Below are 20,880 nucleotides of genomic sequence, written 5' to 3'. Positions count from 1 at the left end.
CACAGCCCTGGGGCCCCTGCAGCCTAGATGCATGCCAGGCTGATCCAGCTGCTTGACCTTCATCTTGCTTGTTTGGGGATCCATTTAGGTGGGATTATCTCAGGCTGTGCACAGGAACTCAGCCTTGTTTTCCGAAAGGGAACCAATGTATAATGCAATGTGATTTTGAGGTTGCATGTTGTTAACTGGAAGGAACAATCCAGTTCTGGCAAAGAGCTAGGCTGGATGAAGTCATCAAGCTCATCTTCTCCCGACGTCTGTAATTTCCACCCTGGAAGTAGTCCATGTCTCCCTGTGAAATCTGCTCAGCCCGAGACGAGGAGGTGAGGCTCAGAACAGGAGAAGAACTTTTTATTGCCCATTAAAAAAGAATAAACCACCTTCTGGCATTGCCACTTCTGCAGCAGTTGTTGCTTCGCAGAGAGAAGTCCCTGCTTCGTGGAGGGAGACTTCGGTAGCCCTAATGAGCTGTCAGCATTTGTTCGGGGAGTTGGCAGCAACCAGAGCTTTCGGCCCCCTTCAGCTGCTCCATGATGGTGGGCTGGATCTCCAAGGGCGGCAAGTGCAAGGCAGTTAATCCTGGATTTAGGAACCTGAAGGTTAGTCGCAAAACAGGCTAATAAAGACTTGAATGTGGGTGGTTGCTGCCTGCAGTCATCTCCTAGCAAGGCTCATGGGCTGATCTTTCCTCCCTGCGTGATTGAGGCAGCAGATGCTTCCCTCTTTCGTCACACCACTAATATTCACATTTAGGCTTAATTGCCTAAGGTTGTTGTTGCCTGAAGAAGGGTGCTGTTAGGGAAAGATGCTGGGCGAGCAAAGCTGAGCTCTCCCCTGTAGCCAGCATCAGCAAAGAGATGGAGAAATTAGTGGATTTATGGACTTTAATGATGATTGCCTAAGCCAAGATGAGCCTTTGTATAGCTGGAGAAAAGCTTCCCTTGCCACTGTAGGCAGGTAGGAGCATCATACTTGGATAGCATGCATTAAAGTCTCTTTCTCCTGCAGATGAATGACTCTCCAGGCTGCGTGCTGACTCCAGGAACCACAAAGGAGCTTCTTCCCAAGGAAAAGGAAAATGTTGTATACCCAGATCCTTGCCCTGGCAGTGGCTGTGGTGCAGTACAGAGCCGTGGCCGTTCATGAAGGTATGTGACAAGTGGGCTACCATGAATGCAGCAGCTGGGGGTGATGCTGAGACACATCAGGGAGAAAAAGACCTTTTCCAAGCAGCTGTTTCTGCTGATGTCATGGGTACACAGGCAGATGCTGTCAGGGTGGAGCTGTAGCGCTGATGCCTTTAACTTCTGCATAGGGTCCTTTTAGGTTGGGATCATCTGGTTAGCAGAGCATCTCAGCTGGCCCCAAAAGGCAGGCAGGAACTGACTTGCTGCAGTAGGGTTTATGGGGAAATCAGGGCTCTGCTCGGTGTCCTGCTTCTGATACTGTCCTACCTCAGCTGCTCCAGAGGAAGGTGGGGAGAAAGGGAAAACCTGTCCCCTCCTGATTCCTCTTCTGATCTCCAAGAGCTGGTACAAGCCACCACACAGAGGATATGAGAGAAAAGACCTCAAGGAAGCCCTGAAGTCTCCTGCTACTGTTCAGAGAGTCGAGATGGCACAAGGGCTCAACTCCTCCCTGGCTCCCCGTTGCCTGTGCAAGCCCACAAAGAGCTTTTGGTGGGAAAGGGCCAGAGCCAAAAGGCAGGAGGCAAAAGGACCCCAGAGAAGAGCCTCGTGGAGTTACAGCATGATCCATGGCATGTCTCTGTGGCCTCAGGGTCCTGCAGGAGGGGGAGGCTCCTTGTGAGCATCCTACGAAGCTAATCCAGAGCTCCCAGGACTGTCATGGGGCTGGGTATGAGCCAGTGAGTCTTCCCTCTTTGAATTGTTCTGCAGCAACAAGCCCCCAGACTTTGAAGGTGTAAATTTACCTGGACTAAATCCAGTAAATTCAACAAGGAGTTAATGGTAGCTTTGGCATCAGCTACAAAATTAACTTGATTAAGTTCCTGTCTGTCAATTAAGCCAATATACTTGACTATAATGCTATTTAATTCAAAGCTGGGAACAGTGCAATAAATCAACGTTTACAGATGTCTCTGGCAAACCTGTGATTGATGAAACGTGGTAATTTTGGAGGTGCATGGAAAATTTCAAATAAAATCATATCCCCCTGTGATTAATATAGCTGTCTGTGTTGGTATTTTCTCCAGAAGGTACCAATCCAAATATGCTTAACTTCACATGTTTCCAATGACAGCTTCAGGTACCTGATCCAAGCAGCACAAACACGCTCAGGTTTTATTGCCAAGCTGAGCCCCTCCAGAAAGGTGCTGAGCTCAGCATCTCACAGAATGGGCTCTGGTTGCCCCTTTATAGAGAAAGGGGCACCATCCTGCCCTTTTTAATCCCTTGGAGCTCTTCCTTATTGTCTTTGTCATCATTATCCCTGGATGCAAATGAGGGCAGGAGCATTTGGACAAGAGGAAATGGCCTCAAGTTGCGCCAGGGGAGGTTTAGATTGGACATGAGGGAAATTTCTTTACTGAAAGAGTGGTTAAACATTGGAACAGGCTGCCCAGGGAAGTGGTTGAGTCACCATCCCTGGAAGTATTGAAAAGACGTGTAGATGAGGCGCTGAGGGACATGGTTTAGTGGGCATGGTGGTGTTGGGTTGGCAGTTGGACTTGATGATCTTAGAGGTCTTTTCCAACCTCAATGATTCTATGATTCTATGACTGTGCAGGGTGAGTGAGACTCTGAGGGGCCAGGCACGGATGGAGGAGGCTTTCTGGGGATTTGGGATGTGGAGAGGTAGTAGCAAAGGTCCCTCTGATACCAACGGCATTTTGAGTATGTTTTCCAGATCAGGGCCAAAAATGCAGGTCTCCCAGGAAAAGGTGTCCGCACTGCCTTGAGTAGCTCCAAGAGGTGGGTGATTTTGGGAGGGCTGGTGGATGGTCTTCTCCATCTTGTTGAACCTTTGTTGGGATTTTCTTGTGGTAATACAGGTTGTGGTTACTCTGGGAAGCTGTTGAACAATTTCCACCAGTTCTGAGGTCAGAGCCAAGGACTGGCATTGCCTTCCCTCCAAGTCCTTCTGGGGGAACAGGGACATCAAGGTCCAAGCTAGGGAAAAGGAGTAGATCCAAAATAGAAGCGGCAGCTGGGAAAAGAGCTTATGGTGATCTGCTATTAGCAGCTAAGCTGCCTCCAAGACACCCCTGACATCTCAGCTGAAAAGCACTTACAGAGGATTGAGAAGGGAAGGGAGATCTCAACAGAGAGCTCTAGGAAGGAAAACTGAAATAATTTTCTCCCATTTTTGTCAAGGGAAAGTGCTTTATATTCCCAGCTGGGTACGAGTTAAACTAAAAAGAGCTAGGCATTATTTTTCTGCAGTAAACAGAACTGTTAAGTTGTGAAGAGCTCGGTGTCAGGAGGCACAAAGAAAGATTGAGAAACCAAAAGCCTTGGGTAACAAAGACCCGTGGACTACCATCCATCTGCAGCTGGCAAATGATCCTCTGTCATGCTGTGTGGCCAAAGGGGATTGATCAGGGACACAGCAACGAAGGAGAGCACAAAATCTGCATCTTTCCAAGCCCTTTGGGGAGCCTGCTTATAGAAATCGGGTAAAAGTCAGGTAAATTGAAGAGGTCAAGCTAAAACAGGGTTTCCATTGCAGCAGAAGCATGAGAAACCCACCTAGCGCACCTCCCCAGCAAACTGGAACAATTTCTGCAGCCTGGTTGGGTGCAAGTTGATTTCCAGACCTGCAGCTGAAAGTCAAGGCAGTCGCTGGGTGAAATCCAACGCAGTAGTGACACAAAATGAAAAAAAAAAAATGCAGAGAGGTTGAGCCCAGTCCTGGTGAGCAAGTCTGCAATACAAAAAGCCCTCCTCCAGCAGTCAACGCAGTCTACTTTTTAGCAGCCCTGCAGTAATAATTCAGCATCTACCTGTAAGGGAGAGAAACACCAAAGAAAATATAAATTTTGAACTTCCCTTGTAGAGCCTTCATTAATTTAAGCATCCCTAAAAGTCATCAGATTTCTGTCCATGAAATATATTTATTGGATGCCTAAAGGAAATTAAATTCAATTGAGACTGAACACTGTAAAGGGAAATATGCCTTGATGTTCGTTAAACAAATTTCCCTGTACACCTGTCCCTCCCCTGCCAGCTGTCATCAGATAGCTCTGGCTTGTACAGAAAAAACGCTCAAATTGTTCATTCTTTGCACAAGATACTTTTCATGCTCGGGGCCGCTGGCAGCTTGGCAAGAGGGAAGCATTGCAGAGCTGAATGCACGGAGCGTCCTGAGCTCTCTAAGTGCAAGACTGGAAGACTCGGTTGTTTTAGGGCTGACAAAGCATGGGTGGGCCAGGTGGCCCCTTGTGTGCATGGGTGTCTCACATTGGCTCTGGAGACCCTGATGCAAGAGCCTGGGCTGGTTGGTGGGGTGGCAGAGCCGCCACATTCCCAAAATTCAGTTGTGCATGGCTCAGGTGTCGATGTCTGCCTCTGGGCGTATGAAACCCCCAGGCATCCCTTTGCTTCCAGCATGTCCTACTGACCTGCATGCCTTGAGGGATCTGGGTCTCGGTGTTTGTGCTTCGAATGAGAAACTTCCCCTGGGTTAGAACAGAAAAATGGGGAATTAGGAGGAAATTAAAGAGAACAAAACAGCCTGTTGCTCTGGGAAGCCCATGATTACCCACTTCATTGGGCCTAAGCATGGTCTGTCTTCCTTAGCTGCAATATCTCAGGGCTTTACATGACTCAGAGGGGTTTATCTCCTGGCTGGCTCATTGCATGGTGTGGGATGAGCCTTCCTGCCCCTCTTCTCCCTCAGCATGCAGGACGGCGGAGGTGGCTGACATTCTGTTCCTCGTGGGGCAGTCACAGGGTGCAGGGAGGGAGAGCTCCCAGCTGGTCAAGGACTTCATCAGCAGCATGGCGCGTTCCTTTGAGAACGTGATGATGGGCAAAGGAGGCATCCGGCTGGCGGTGGCACTCTACGGGGAGAAATCAAGGTGGGTCAGTCCATCCTCTACCACCAGCACCCGGGTTTCTATAGCCCTATAGCTCTAGATGGGCAACCATGTCCCTGTGGCTAAAGAACTCTTGCTGCTCTGCTGAACCATTACAAGAGCAGAGCAAGAGTTCAACCCCCAGCAGTGTCACCAGTCTCGAGGTGCTCAGCAATGAGGAACTCTTTCAGGGCAGGGAAGCTGGCATTTAATGCAGCCTCAAGAAATTCCCCACCATCCAATTTTAGATAGTGTTTTATGGTAACAGGGCTCTGGGGCTCATACCCTGGACTCCCTTGACCACTGTGAAGAGGACTCCTTGCCTACATACGAGCCTAGTGTGACCAGCTAAATGTCAATGCTGGTCATTACTATTAGCAATGCATCCTTGCTGTAACAACAGTGTTTTCTTGCTCCTTATTCACCCCTATTCCCCCATTTCTCATTCCCAGGATGAGTATTGAGCTCACGGATTATGTGACCATCAAAGAAATGCTGGTGGCAATTCAGGATCTCTCCCTCAAAGGTGGTAGCTTAAAAACAGGGTCAGCTCTGGCATTTGCGGCTCATGCCATGTCTCGCCTGGACACGCCGCGAGACGATGCGGCAAAGGTAAGCGACCTCCTGTGATGACTTCACTGGTGTCATCCTTGGTAGGGATCAGACCTCTAACTTCTTTGCCTGAAGGCATGAATGAGCCAGTTGGTTTTTACTCATCCCACCTGATTTTTGGCTTGCAGTTGAGGTACCTCATTTAGGAGCTCATTCAGCTTCAGGCCACTATTGGTGATAGAAGGAGACAGGCACCTCCAGATTTTCAAAGGACTGACTCACTTTTTAAAAATGCTCATGTTTCCCCACGGATTGCAGAGGGACCCAGCATTCTAGTCTTAAATGCCTCCAGATGAGTACCCAAATTCAAGGCACTTACTGCATAAGCTAACTGAGCAGGCTCAAGGTATGATTGACACAAGGGGACAAGTTGTGGTGTTGGTACAGGTAGCTGTTGCTAATAGTCTGCGTACATCCACTCCGGTTACAGAGAGTGAAAGTACAGTTAACATCTTACTTGAAAAGCAGACACGTTGCAGTGTCTTTACCTTCCAGACATAAGTTCTGGGTCATTGGTTTCTTCAGATCGTTTTTTAAAAAAAATATTTTGTTCATAATTTCTAAGGGGCTCTGAGGATGCTGAGGATGCTACAGAGAAGGTGCTGCATTCTGGTTTGCTCTGCAGGCTGGATGAAACAGTTGACCCTGCTCTGCTCTGATGGTAGACGGTGTTGAAATCAAGAAGGGGGCAGCCGCATGGGGAGTGGATACACCCCATGAATCGAGTCTGAAACTATCACAGCCAGCTTTCGCCTCCCACGGGCCTCCCACATTTGCAGGATCTCTGAGATCCTGCATGCCAAATGTGGTCTGTGAGATCCATGCAATCAGTGTGGCATGATCAGTGTGGTCAGTGAGACCTGTTTTGAGTCACAGAGCAGGAGGGAGAACATGATGCTACAGGTGGGATATGTTACCCACCTCAACCGCCTGCTTTAAGGTGTTGCAGCAGGGTGTGTCTTCATTATAGCACCCCATGTGCCAGCCATATCTCCTGCTATGTGACCTGACATGGGACTGCCCAAAAAGCTTGAAAGGTCTGGGGTTGCTGAGTCGGCTGTCATTTAAACTCAGGCTGTGGCTGAGAGAGTTTCTTACCACCTGATAGCACCATCCAGGTGCCATTGGCCAAGTGTGTTGTCCAGGGTACAGCTGAGTCCTCCTTTAAGAGCTGCTCTTATGGACTCGTAGAGGTGAATCCTTTCTCTGTGCTGGCATTAATCTCTTTCTAGAGCCAGAGTTACTGCCCCAAGCAGAGGTGAGACACAGCTGAGCAGGAGGAGACATGCAGAGAAGATGCTGTCATGAGCAGCAGCATTTATGCTCTGCTCCTTCGCAGCTCATGCTCATGAAAGCTGATTTCGTGTGAGTTACCCCAGAGGTGTGGGTTATCGAAGGATTTATTTGCAAGTGGCCATCCCTTTAGAGAGAGGGACTTCATCCAAGATCTGGCTTGTCAGTGTGAAAATCCTGCAACTGTCTCTGTGACCTCCTCATGTTGCGCTCTTTCATTCTCTGGCTCTTACGCCAATTCTTGTAGGTAGTTGTTTTGATCACGGATGGGAAATCCGGCGACTCAGTTGAAGATGAAGCCCGGGTCCTGCAGGATGGGGGGGTGACGGTGTTTGCTGTAGGTACGTATGGCTACACTAAGTTACATGAAACGTTGCTACCAAATACTGTGTGTGCACCAACACACAGTCTACACACTGGGGAAGATTCCTGATGCACGACACCCCCCTCCTCTAAAAACTGCACCCATCCCCAGGCTCAGCAACTACCAACTACTGCAAGTACAGGAAAATCACATCTGTGCTGTGCTTGGGTATTTTTTGTTGTCGATAGCTGATTTATTCAGTGGAAATCTGCGGTTTTGCATCTGTCAAAACTACTTGTGAATTCAGGAGGAGTTCAATAAATAGTTCCATAAAAGTCAAAATGTTTTGATGTGACATTTTCAAAAATGAAATGTTTTTACTTTTGAAGGTTTCTCTTAATGGGGTTCAGAGACCGACTTTAGCTACGTTAAAAATGTCCATCAGAATAATTCCATGAGCAAGGAAAAGTTTCAGCCCCCCCCACCCCCAAGAGCTAAATACAGCCATTTATTACAAGTGAAATCCTTCCCTTCATCAAACGTTTCAGGGGAGAAGAAGGGGATGGTGGTGGTGTTTCATTATAGAGAGCAACCAGGTCAATTTGGACCAATGTGAAATGAAAATTAGGGGAGGGTTGGTTTGTTGGGTTTTTTTCCCCCCCTTTTTTTAATTCAACCACAGGAAAACCCTGCAATTTTCACACAGCCTCCCAAAGTCCTGTTGTCTGCTCATCCATCAGAAGGGCAGAAATGTCTCTGTATGCAATGGGAAGGACGAGGCCAGATCCCGCCCTGCTCCTTTTCACTCTCCACACCAAGAGAGCTTTCCACCTCTCAGCCCATTAGCAGCCGAATACCCTGGCGCAATCTCTAACATGCCTCTGGAGAAAACCTTGACCTCTTTTCCTTGATGGAAGAAGCTTCATCTGCTTCACCACTGCCCATCCAGCCTGAGACTCCATTCCTTGTTTCATTCTTTGCTGTGGGCAGCGTGACTCCAAAGCTGGTGTAAAACTCAAAGGCCAGCACATTGCTTCCACTTGCTCTTGACAGCCCTTGCCAATGCCTGGCCTGCCCCAGGGATGGTGTTTGATGTCCTCTTTTCCTCTTCTTTTCTCCTTCTAGGAATTAAGGATGCTGACAAGAATGAACTGAACAAAATAGCTTCAGAGCCCACGGCAGAGCATGTGCTTTACGTTGAAGATTTCCACCTGCTCCACAACGTGGCCCCCAAACTCTCTCGAAGGCTCTGTTTCACTGCCTCAGAGCCACCACAACCCATCAAACAGACTGTGCAAGGTGTGTCAGGGCTCTCCCTTTATCCTGCTTTCCACCTGCTCGAACTAGCCCCTTCCCAGTCCCTGGATGTGCCAGCCACACCACGGAGATGGACCTCCCACATCCCCTCTGTTCATCACAAGGGAGCTTTAGGGGTTGGATGACCCTAGAGGAGCAGCCAGCTCACGGAGCATCTGTTGCTTGGGGGCAGTGGTCATGTGTAATTTGCTTGTGTTTGCATCTCCATGGTTTGTCTGGTGATACCGGATCCTGAAAGTCTTGCTGGTTCAAACAAAAGGAGCAGCAATGGGCTGCGGCAGCATTTCTGCCCCTTGGGGGCTTTCGTGAAGGACCTCTCATGGCGAACTCTGGCAGCACAGCTCAGAGTCTCAGGAAGAACTTCATTCCTTGCAGAAGACGCTAAGAGCAGCCAAAGAGATTTCGAAAGACATCTAGATCTCTCCCCAGATACTGATGTTGCAGCAAATCCAGAGGTGGTGGCAATGAATCCCTGCCCTGCTCTTGGCACACAAACTCATGAGAAGATGAGTTAAAAGCTTGGGGCGGAGCTTGGGGGAACTTCATCCAAGTCATTAGAAGGTCTTTTTTTGCTTTCTCTGTGGTTCTATAGCACTTCAGGGCTTCCTGTGATGTGTCATGGAGTGTTCGAGCTTTCTGGCCGAATATTCTCTGGTGGCAGTAAGGAGAAGGGCAGGAAGGAGCTGATGCCCTATGCATTAAGCAGGTGTTCACAGGGGGAATGTAGCCAGAACCAGTTTTGTTTTCCCTTCTTGTGCTGTCAAGCAATTTGCCAAAAGAAAACCTGCTTGTGTGGCTCTGGCCTGGAAACAGATCCCAGCTGCTCCTGCGCTCTCAGTCTAAGTGAGTGCCATCTGTACCCAAGGCTTTCTCTGCACTGAAGATGTTGACTCCATCAATGAACAGCCTGCACATGTCCAGCAGTGGTGCCATCACAGTCCAAACCAAAGGCCTTTCCTTTCTGTTTTTGCAGCTGAGAAGATCATCGGTCCCCGGGATTTGTATGTCAGTGAGCACAGCCACAGCTCGCTGCGACTCACGTGGATGCCGGCTACAGGGAAGGTGACGGGGTACCGTGTCCATCTGCATCCCTTGCTGCCTTCGGGGCAGCCGGTTTCAGAGGACCAGCGGCAGGTAGAGTTGCATTCCTGTTTTGCAGAGCACCAATTGCAGGTCTCGGTGTTAGGGGTTAGTCCTCTGCTGAGGCTGCTGACGGCACAGCCTGGTTAGGAGATGGCACCATGTCCCTCAGCCATCCTGATCACAGCCCAGTGCATTGGCATAAGTTCCTGAAGCTGCTTGCTTGAAGTGAAGGTCTGTAGGTAGACCATCAGATTTGCAGGTGTTTTGATTGCTCATGCTAATTTTGGCATTGCTGTTGGGGTGAGATGGAGTTTCTGAGAGTGACGGGGGGGAAGGTAGGGTGGAAGAAGGATGTGGCACAAACTGGCACAAACTCCATTGGGACTGATAAGAACAGGTCAACGGGAAGCACTCTTTCTCTCCTTACCACTGTGATACAACCTCTCAAACAAGCCCATCCAGCTTCCCTAGCAACATCTCCTGTTCCTCTTGCTGCCAAGATTGTTCATCTTGGTAAGATCTCTGCGTGTTTTGGTTTTGGATTTGCCATGTCCTTGTGTGAGGGGTGCTGTCATGTGTGCCAGCTCGCTCCGGTTCAGCTTGGTCGCTGCGCAAAGTTTGAGAGCAAGATTGAAGGATAGAAGATGTATGCCTAAAAGCTTTGATTTCTAATAATAGAACAAAACTATGAAAGCATAAATTATTAAGGTTAAGATTATTAATTGTATTAATTATTAAGATTGTATTTAACAAGAATGATCATCCTTGGCTGCTTCAGAATCTCATAAGAACGTGGTGAAAACACAGAAGTTGTCTCCACCCCTCTTGCCCTCAGGTTACATTGAAATCTCCCTCTATGAGCTTAAAAGAAACTTTCTTTGCCAAAGATGGTTGCTTTTCCTCTACTTTTTTTAAGGGGATTGGGGACCACCCTCACCCTTATGCACACTCTTGTTTTCATGGAGTTTTTTCTGAGCTAATTCATGAAACCCACCCTCAGCACTGTCCTGTGTCAGTGCTATGTCCAGTGTGAAACCAGACATCATTTGAGGATCGCGGTGTCCTGAGTTAGTGTGTTTTAAGAGGCTTCTGCTCATGGAATTCACCTTGCATCAGATGTGAAGCCCCGTGCTTCTAATCTGTTGCAAACATGGGGGTCTTCTACTGTCATGGAAATGTAATGATGTCCTTTGTCCTCCTGTGTGACAGATTTTGGTCGATGGTGACAAAAGTACCGTGCTGGTGACTGATCTGAAACCCAACACCAAGTATGTCTTCACGGTGAGGGCTGTCTATGCAGATGCCCTTGGGGAGTCAGCAGCTGTCAAGGGGAAAACAAGTGAGTGTCTCTTCTGTAGTCATCCCTGTGTGTTCCTTGTCTGTGTGGGCACAGGAGAAAACCCACCCCAAAACCGTACATGTGAGGAGTGAAGGATGGAGAGGTAGGAATGGGTAGGAGGAACATCTGTGCAAATGTCCATGGTGTGGGATGCAGGGTTGTGAGTGGGTGCAGAGTAACCCATGTGGTTAACCCACTTGAAAGCAGAGGGTGCAGCCTGCTGAATAGCTGACATCATCTGATTTAATAATCAGCATGATTTCACAAATCCAGGCTGGGATTCAGTATAATGTAACACTCGTGTACCTGGGATGAGAAAGCTTTTGGAGACCATGGGTTGTGAAAACACAGACCTGAGTTTTATGGAGAGATGTATATTCTAAACACCTTGTTTCGGAAGTGGGTGGTCCAAACGGTTTGGGTTGGCACTATGCATGCACTTAGGGCTTCATTTCACTCAAGGTGAACACCAGGGTGGTATGATCATGGCCTTGAGGAAATGCCCCAAGTAGTGATCTCTGGTCCCATGAAATGATCTAGGCTTCCTCTGGATTGCCATCTGCCATGCCAAATTTCTTTGCTGTCACATGGCTGGCTGTAATGACAAGGTTCTAGGAAACAAAGGAGCAAATTCACTCTTGGCCAAACCCTGGAGTGCAAGACACTGGGTCAGATGTGATGGATGGAGCAGGTTTTGTCCCAGAAGTCTCTGCACTACTTTAAGGGGTTTCAAGAGTTTGAGGGGTGCACTAATTCTGCTTCCCTCCCTGTTTTGCATGAAGTGCCAAGTCTGCTTTGCCCAAGGGGTTTTGAAAAGAATTATTCCTTTCTTCCTTGTCTTTTGTTTCTTCCCCCACCCCCTGCAATGTCTCAAATCGTTTGTCTTCTTGAGGGAAGATCTCTGACAGGATGAATAAATAAAGTGCCTCAATGAAGTTGACTCATATGTACTTGCCAGGAATAAGATGGAATGTCTTTATGGGTGGAAATAAAGTCATTTGATTGCTTCTCTTATTATCCCCAACATGAAGCCAGAGGCAGAAGCTATAAATCTGTCTGCCATGGCTGGCTGGATCAAAATGGGCTCCTCTTTGTAAGAGTTGCATCCATAGGTGCAAGTAGCATTTGATTCATGTGTCCTTGCTCAGTCTGCATGAAACCACTGCAGAGTTTTCTCTGCTCAGGAGGAAATGCCTTGTGGGTAGATACTTCACAGTTACTAACACCATTCAAAGAGGAAGCCCACAAGCACTCTGCCTTGGGGGTTTTCAGCTCACTTTTCAAGCAGACGAGGGTTTGGTAGAGGGAGGGTTGTTGCTTTTGAGGATTTAGCTGAGAGAATAGGGAGAACTGGTGCTGCTCAACTTTGTGTCTCTTTGTCCTTAAAGACAAAAAATTTTCCAAGGGTCTTTGTCGTGGCACTTTGTTACAGCACTGTCACATCAATTTCTGCAATATTTTTGTACCCCAAAGCACCTGTGCCTCCAGTCACTAATTTCCGTGTGATAGAAGAAGGACTTTTTAGCTTGAAGGTGGCTTGGACACCTCCACTGGGCAAGCTTGAGGGCTACAAGATCTACATCCCCAGAGGTGAGTTCGGATTTTATTAATTTTTCTTAGAGTTTGCTTTAAAAGGAGCAGTGACCCAAGGACAAGAAAGGTGCCATTTTGTCCAAGGAGCAATGCGCCACAGAGCTCCTGGCCTTACTGTGGAAGGAGGCCAGGTTAACCTCTTCCAGGCAGTGTGGTTCCTCCACGACAGAGGAGGAGAGTCCTTTGAAGGACGTGCTTTTGAAAGACAAGATGGGGACAATGCTGTGGGTGCCTTCGTACCCATTTGCACTGTCACATCCAGACCTGCCCTGGATGTTTTTCATACTCAAGTGCTTGCTTTTGTGTGGGTGTGGGGTGAGTTCAAGCCTTCAGTATGGCTCATGCTCACCTCTGTGTGATCTGGAAGGCTGGGGACAGCATGGATATGTCAAGTCTTAGCTACAGACGTAACTCTCAGCAATATCACATGGGTTGGGGGACTTCAACCGTGCACTTAAACCAGCTCCTATGCATGCTTTTCACTATGTTGTGAAGACATTGCCAAGGGATGTAGACCTCAGGCACTGGGAAGGCTTCACTATTACTCTTCTTGATTTTGCAGCCAACAGACCAGGAATGACCTACGAGCAGGTTCTGCGGGGCGATGTCTCTTCCCACGTGCTGGATAACTTGCAGGAGGATAGAGAATACAGCATCAGCATCTATGCGGTGTACCCCCAGGGGCCAAGCCAGCCTGTGGCTGCTGTTGGAAGAACATGTAAGAAGTTTGACTCCGTGGCTGGTCCCTTCTTGTCCTGGGCGCTATGTTCACACCCTTTGCTGTTGATAAGCACCTCACAGTTGGTGGGTGCTGCAGCTACATGTGCATCAAAGGGGTAGTGTTCAACAGGTCCTTCCTAACTCCAACCTCGAGCCCTGCTCTTCCCCCATCACATGCATGGACATGGACACCCTCGAACACCATCACGCTGCTTGGGAGGAAGGGTGGGAGATCTACCAGAGCCTCGCTTGCCCTCCCGTTTTGCACCCACACTGCATAAAGCAAGCGAGGTTGGTGCATTAGAGGCATTGGTCCTGGAAAGCAACGGTCACAGATTTGGTTGTTTTCACCACTGCTTTTATGAGATGCCTTCAGCCTGTCAGGGAGGGCAGGAGCCCTTGTAAATCCGTCTCCTGCTGGCAGGCAGGCTGGAGGAACAGCTATGCAGGGAGGGCAGCCAGCAAAGTCCTCCACTGGCAAGTAGGTGCTCTGAAAGGTTTGTTCCCTGTCTTCCTTCCAGTGAAGCTCCTGCCTGTGAAAAGCATCTTGCTGCAGAACGAGACCACCGACACGCTCCAGGCAAGGTGGAGCCCTGTCCGGGGAGCAACGGGGTACAGACTCACCTGGACATCAGCAGGTAGAGACTCGGGAATGGGGTGCATGCATCAGTGAGCAGGGACGTGGAGAGACAGGAGCTATGAGGTCCCCAAGGCACTGGGTGCACCGACACCTTCTGTGTCCAGACTTGCAACAAGAAGCTGGAGGAAAACAGGGTTTTTTAGGTCTGTGCATCGTAGAGTTCTTCACATGGGGATAAACCAGCAGCTTGCAACAGAGAGCCATGCCGTGAGTGTTGATGGTAAACTCTGCCATGGATGCAAAAATACCGGCTCTGGCTCTGCATAAAGCAGGCGAACGGATATCCAGCCTTGTTAACATGGGATTAGTGCCAGATTTGCTGGACCTGGGTAGCTCTGGAAAGGATTAATAGCTGGAGAGAAGCTGGTAAAGTACTCCATGCAGAGCTATACATCCCACAGCCCCTGAGCACCTGGGGTTACCCCCTTTTTGGGTCGACAGGTACCACATTACAGACTGGAAGCGCCTGTGCTTGTTGCTTTTCTCTCTGCAGCTCTAAGACCTGGCTTCATCCCCCAGCATCCCATAATGCATCCTCATTCTCAGACAAACTTTGGTGTTTGAAGACAGATCTGCATTTGCAGCTGGAGCCTCTCCCCTGCCTGAACCCAAACATATTTTCATTGCTGGTGTGGGGGAGCAGAATTTAGAAATTCAGGTTTGATGGCATATTTTGGCCTTGGGAGACGGATGTTTCTGTGGTTCAAAGGCGAGATGGGATGTCAGGACACCTGGGCTCCGTCACAGGCTTTGAATAAATAGCACACTCTCTGGCTCAGTTCCCCTGGTTATGAAATAAGGAGACATCTCCCACCAGGGGAGGGGGGATTAGTTGGAGAACAGCTCTGAAGGTCATCAGAAGGGAAAATTCTTTACAGGGAAGATATAATACTGTTTTTATTGCTTTGTAATGAATGGTTCTCTGGAAAAAATCACGGCACACCCCAAAACTCAGCTGTTTACCCAGTCCTTGCTCGATACCCCAGCTAGAAATGGAGCATGCATGTCCTCAGCCTGCCACGTCTTTGGAGTGGGGACACCCCTTCTTGAGGGGACAGTGCGAGACATCCTCAGATGAAGTGGCAAGGGCACATCACCTCCGCTCCACGTTTGCTCTTTCCGAGCAGCTCTCTCATCTGATACTGGTTCACCCCAAATCCGAAGATGGCAAAAATCCCAAGGGGCAGCCCACCTTCACCGCTGGGCCCTGCAGGGTTCTCCGCCCATGCTCCATCCCATCCCAGGACCATGCATTACGGGTGCAGTGATGTTGGGATTGAGACACCTTCTGCCCATCCCCGTGCAGCCGTCCCAGGCACTGGAGGGGGGTTTATTTTTCTTCTCTGACTTCTAAGACAGAGAATAGATGAACGTAAACGAGCGGCTGATGTGAAGAGAAGGTGCATGGCGTGGGGTGGGAGAAGGGGGATGGGGCTCAGGGTGCTGGTGGAGCAGAAGATGGGGACATGGCACCCTCCAGTGACCAAACTGCAAATGGCAGCCTCCTCCCCCGCCAAACCCCAACCTGCTGCTGCCTGCACCTCTCTGCCCCTCTGAAAATGGGGTGCAATCCCCAGGAATTAGGTTTTAACTCTTCTCCTGCCGTGCCTCCCTCTAGAGCGATGCTGAGAGGTTTAGCTGAGCGGTTTCTAGTCCACAACAAGGATACAGAAATGAGAAAATGTCTTTTATGGCATCAGTTGGCTCCACTGTCCTGCAGGGAAGACAAGATGACTCCAGCACCGAGTCACCCAGGGCTGGGCAGAGCGTGGACCCTCTTACGGAACTGCTCGCAGACCCATACATGGCCATTTGTGTGTTGCTACCCGATTTATTTTCTTTGGCCTGCAAAGCCCTGAGCTGCCTTGATCTGTTGGTGATTGCTGAGGTCTGCCCGAGCAGCTGTGGGTTATTTCTACCTGCATATACATTAGCTCCTCACCCAAGATTTGTGCTTGTTGCACTAAGCCCTGTCCCTACCAACTTTGGCTTGAGGACCTTGGCAGCACATGTGCAAGCCAGGAGGATGAAATACTATTTAATCTCACACAACTGTGTAGTTCTCAAGTGGTTGTTTGCATGATTGCCCACCGCCCTCCCAGACAAGGAGACCCAAGGAGGGTGGTCCTCCTTGGCCTGACCCAAGGGAGCCCAGACATCATTTCCTTTTGCAGAGGGCAGCATCCAAGATGTGAACCTCAGCAACACCTACAGCTACTACATGATCCAGGGGCTGCAGCCTGGCACAGAGTACACCATCACCATCAACCCCATCTTTGGGGATGTTGAGGGACCGGTGGTGAGCGGAAGAGCAACGACGGGTGAGTGCCCTGCAGCAGGGGTGGGAGCCAGCCCAAGCAGACACAGATGGGGGTCAGGCTGTGCTGGCAGCACAGAGCTGGTGTCATTTGTAGTCACCACCCTGTCTGTCATCTGGTGCAGAAAGCAGTCTGGTTCATCACAGCTTTCGGGGGCCACTGAGAACCTTGATGCAATCGGTCAACTTTGCTCTCTTGCAGTGGCATCAAGCACCGTCCAGATGCTGAAAGTGAGTGAGATATCCATAAACAGTGCTCTCGTCTCCTGGGACTCTGTTGCTGGGGCCACTGGGTACCGAGTGGCTTGGGGTCCCACACCAGGTAAGATCCTGCTCTCCTCTAGCCTGCATCACCTCCACCTCCTTCTGTAGCATGGGAATTAAGGCACTGAGAACCTCAGGGATGGTGGGTGTAGGGGCAGGTCCAGCTCATTAACTGGTCTGAGCAGCCTCTCCCACAACTTCAAGGCATGAACTGCAACCAGAAATTATTCCTGGACCTGACCCGCAATGCCAGCAGGCAGGGTCCCTGCAGCAACTACGTTCAGCCTGACCCCAGCCCAACGCATATGCCAGCGGGTGCAAGAGTCCTTCACCACCTTGCCTGGTCATCCAGCACAGGAGCTTTGCAACTCCCTGGAGATGCTGGGGAGGGGCAGAGCACACAGACTGCACCACATTACTGTGGGCCCTGGCTGTGAGTGGTGGTTTGGTTCCTTCGGTTCCTCTCAGCTGGTTTGAATCCTTTAGTCATTTGAATTCCCAAATAAATAACCACAGGAAAACTCTCTCTTGCCCCAGCACATATACGGGTGTCCTACAACAGAGGTTCAGCTGGGTCGGAGGTGGACTGCCGGGGAAAACATGGTGTCTTTCCCAGCATGCAACAGAGCTGCTCTCCAGCCTTTTCAGTCTTTATCCTTTTCTATTTTATATTCTCTTTCCCAAAGAGTTCTTTGGCAAAGACCGTCCTCACCAGCTGGCCCTCAACAAGTCGATCACAGCCTACCAGCTCCGCAACCTGGCCCACGACACCGAGTACGTGATTTCCCTCTATGTGCTCTTTGGCTCAGTGGAGGGACCGGGGATCACAACCTCAGCCAGGACATGTGAGTACAGGCAGGACGTTTGAGTAGCTACCACAGCACACAACCCTTGTATGGCTGGTTCAACCTTGTGTATCCCTACAAAGCCCTTACACTGTGTCTCCTGTACCCCACTCACATCACCTCATGTCGGGGGCACCGTGGTGGTGGTCCTTTGCCCTGCTGACCTGCTGTGCCTGGTAGCTGAGACTGTGAATCCCAAAGGCTCTGCGTTTTCTGCCTGGGAGTCTTCAGATGCAAACTGGAGCCAATGTGCTCTGCAGTGGATCTGTTCATGTGCCATGGGCTTGGGCAGAGCTTCAGGTATGAACTGCCCAATCTGCGCACACTGGGCTTCCAGGCATCCCAAAATCAAGACCAATGGAAAAAGTCTTCAACATTGTCAAAGAGTCCAACTTGAAAAGAGGTGAGACCTGGGTAAATTTTGCTGTAGGGAGCCATAGGGAGATAAAGGTTGAGGAACATCCTAATGTGGCCCTTTCTGCCTGGTGACAAGGGCTGTCCCCTGCCCCAAAGAAGGGGGGTCTCCAAAGGGCTGTGCTGGAAAATCAGGTTGCCTGGACAAGAGGCAGCAGATGCAAATTCTTCATGTAAAATTGGGAAAGACGGTGGTCTAGTTGATGGCCAGAGCTTGTCCTCCCATGGCAAACTTAGAGGTTGCTGCATCTTGGGGGGGAAAAGCAGCAATACTGAGCGTGGTGATTAGAAAGCAGAGGTGAGATTTGTACAGTACCAGATGTATCCTCGGAGAGGCTTAAAAGTGACAGAAGTTGACTAGCAACCCTGGAATCATAGAATCAATGAGGTTGGAAAAGACCTCTAAGATCATCGAGTCCAACCGTCAACCCAACACCACCATGCCCACTAAACCATGTCCCTAAGTGCCTCATCTACACGTCTTTTAAATACCTCCAGGGATGGGGACTCCACCACTTCCCTGGGCAGCCTGGTCCAATGTTTAACCACTCTTTCAGTAAAGACATTTTTCCTCATGTCCAATCTAAACCTCCCCTGGTGCAACTTGAGGCCATTTCCTCTCGTCCTATCACTTGTTACTTGGGAGAAGAGACCAACACCCACCTCGCTACAACCTCCTTTCAGGGAGTTGTAGAGAGCGATGAGGTCTCCCCTCAGCCTCCTTTTCTGCAGGCTAAACAACCCCAGTTCCCTCAGCCGCTCCTCAGCAGACTTGTTCTCCAGACCCTTCACCAGCCTCGTTGCCCTTCTCTGGACACGCTCCAGCACCTCGACGTCCTTCTTGGAGTGAGGGGCCCAAAACTGAACACAGTATTTGAGGTGCGGCCTCACCAGGGCCGAGTACAGGGGCACGATCACTTCCCTACTCCTGCTGGCCACCCTATTGCTGATACAGGCCAGGATGCCATTGGCCTTCTTGGCTGCCTGGGCACACTGCCGGCTCATGTTCAGCCGGCTGTCGACCAGCACCCCCAGGTCCTTCTCTGCTGGGCAGCTTTCCAGCCCCTCTTCCCCAGGCCTGTAGTGCTGCATGGGGTGGTTGTGGCCCAAGTGCAGGACCCGGCACTTGTCCTTGTTGAACCTCATACAGTTGGCCTGGGCCCATCGATCCAGCCTGTCCAGGTCCCTCTGCAGAGCCTTCCTACCCTCGAGCAGATCAACACTCCCACCCAACTTGGTGTCATCTGCAAACTTACTGAGGGAGCACTCAATGCCCTCATCCAGATCATCGATAAAGATATTAAACAAGACCGGCCCCAGTACTGAGCCCTGGGGAACACTGCTCGTGACCGGCCGCCAACTGGATGTAACTCCATTCACCACAACTCTCTGGGCCCGGCCGTCCAGCCAGTTTTTGACCCAGCGCAGAGTACACCTGTCTAAGCCAATGCAGTATGGAGATAATGGGCTGACCCTTGTGAAGACCGGGCACAGGCACAGGCACAGGCAAACACTGATGTTCAGCACCCATGGGAGCTCTGGGTGGATGTTTCACCCTGCAGGCAGTGTGGGAGCACTGGGATCTGGATTTCACAACTCCCTGGATCCCTGTACTGCCTGTCCTGGGCTTGCAGAGATGCTCCCCCCTGGATCTAGCACAGAATACACTCCTCGGTGCTAAGGGAGGTAGGATGTACACATGTGGCCCGGACCTCAAGCAGTGCAAACCAGTGTTTCACAAGATGAGGACGATCAGACACTGGGGATAAGCGGAGATACCGCTTTTAACTCTTCTACATAATTTTGGCCTCATTATACTGACGAGGAGTCCTGTTGGACAGTAGTCTAATGCTGTCTTCACCTTGCAGGTCCTCTTGGCTATGTCTCCAATTTCAAGGTGATGTCCTACACCAGCACAAGCCTGTCTCTGGCGTGGAGTGCCACGGCAGCTGCCACCAAATTCAAAGTCACCTGGAGCCCTGTGGGAGCAGGCAAAGGTGAGGAGAGAAAGGGTGCACATACTTGTTCCTGGCACAGACCCATGCCATGGCCATGGGAGCCACCTTTCCAAACTTCTGATCTACTGCCTAGGTAGGAAAGAGATCTCACTATTGAGAAACGTGGTCCTCAGCCTGCATCTGTTGGCAATGGCTCCTTCCCTGTTTGTATTCGTGCACTTCTACTTATGAAGATAATCCCCAAAGCTCTGAAACAGTAGTACAGCAAGGAATGGCTATTTCCTTTGGAGGGGATGCCACCAGCCTCACTGGTGAGCTACAGGCTCTGAAATATCCCTTTTTTTTACAGAAAGACAGGTTGCCAAGACTCAGTACCTGGGCAGTAGGGTGTTGGCTTACCGGATTGACCACTTGCTGCCCGACACCCTGTATAAAGTCAGTGTTCGGGCTGTCTTCAGCAAGACTGAGGGGCCAGAGGTGACTCTGACGCACCACACAGGTATGTCCTGGTGGAACAACCCTCTTTATGTTGGGAAGCAAAGGCTGGATTCATGGTCCTGTGCGTTGCACATTGATGGTGGAGTGACATGGGTAGCCCTTGCAGCTGGTAGCAATAATCCACGGCTGTTCCCATGGGTAGGAGTGGACATGTCCTTCTGGCATGTTAAACAAGCTTGGCATAGGTAGGCAACCCTGGACGTACTAACACGCTCCCCAGTCTTATTTATCCACAACCATGTCAGGAAGGTAGGAGCCTCTGCAGGCACCACTCCGGGTCAACTCACCAGCATGCGCTCCTGAGGTTTGCCATTCCTTGATTTGTGGCTCTGCCTCTTCAAACTTGGGGTCCTGGGTCCTTTCAGTGCCTTTTTCACGTGAGTTCATCTGAACCACAGTTCCCCGCGGTGTTTGAAGATGCATCTGGATGATCTGCCCGGTCTTGGCCCCCTCCTCATGTTCCTGTATTGTGTCACCAGAGTTTGGTGCAGGGGGTAAGAGATGTGGATGACATCCCTCACCTTAACTGCACAGTGCTCCTCTCCATGGATTCATTAGGAAATGCAACCTGGCATCCCAAGATAATGTCTGGAAAGTAGATATTGCATAAATACCCAAATCTTTCTTCAGTGCCATAGCTTAGAG

General features: G+C 50.0%; 1 protein-coding gene across 1 annotated transcript in view; it reads left to right on the top strand.

The window, feature by feature from the left end:
• The window catches only part of LOC143163974 (uncharacterized), a 135,867-nt gene that overhangs the window by 31,291 nt on the left and 83,696 nt on the right, over positions 1–20,880 (top strand). Inside the window, exons 2-16 of the mRNA XM_076345973.1 lie at positions 1,009–1,148; positions 4,861–5,041; positions 5,491–5,650; positions 7,191–7,284; positions 8,373–8,546; positions 9,538–9,698; positions 10,857–10,986; positions 12,460–12,576; positions 13,142–13,297; positions 13,821–13,937; positions 16,114–16,260; positions 16,459–16,578; positions 17,207–17,365; positions 19,648–19,776; positions 20,087–20,236. Coding sequence (XP_076202088.1) covers positions 1,079–1,148; positions 4,861–5,041; positions 5,491–5,650; positions 7,191–7,284; positions 8,373–8,546; positions 9,538–9,698; positions 10,857–10,986; positions 12,460–12,576; positions 13,142–13,297; positions 13,821–13,937; positions 16,114–16,260; positions 16,459–16,578; positions 17,207–17,365; positions 19,648–19,776; positions 20,087–20,236 — 2,065 coding nt within the window. The 5' untranslated portion in view covers positions 1,009–1,078. The remainder of the gene's footprint in view (positions 1–1,008; positions 1,149–4,860; positions 5,042–5,490; positions 5,651–7,190; positions 7,285–8,372; positions 8,547–9,537; positions 9,699–10,856; positions 10,987–12,459; positions 12,577–13,141; positions 13,298–13,820; positions 13,938–16,113; positions 16,261–16,458; positions 16,579–17,206; positions 17,366–19,647; positions 19,777–20,086; positions 20,237–20,880) is intronic.

The sequence above is a fragment of the Aptenodytes patagonicus genome, chromosome 1 (assembly GCF_965638725.1).
Source record: "Aptenodytes patagonicus chromosome 1, bAptPat1.pri.cur, whole genome shotgun sequence".
NCBI classification, from domain to species: Eukaryota; Metazoa; Chordata; class Aves; order Sphenisciformes; family Spheniscidae; genus Aptenodytes; species Aptenodytes patagonicus.
The sequence above is the reverse complement of the archived record's forward strand: the minus strand, read 5'-3'. Positions and strand labels throughout refer to the sequence as shown.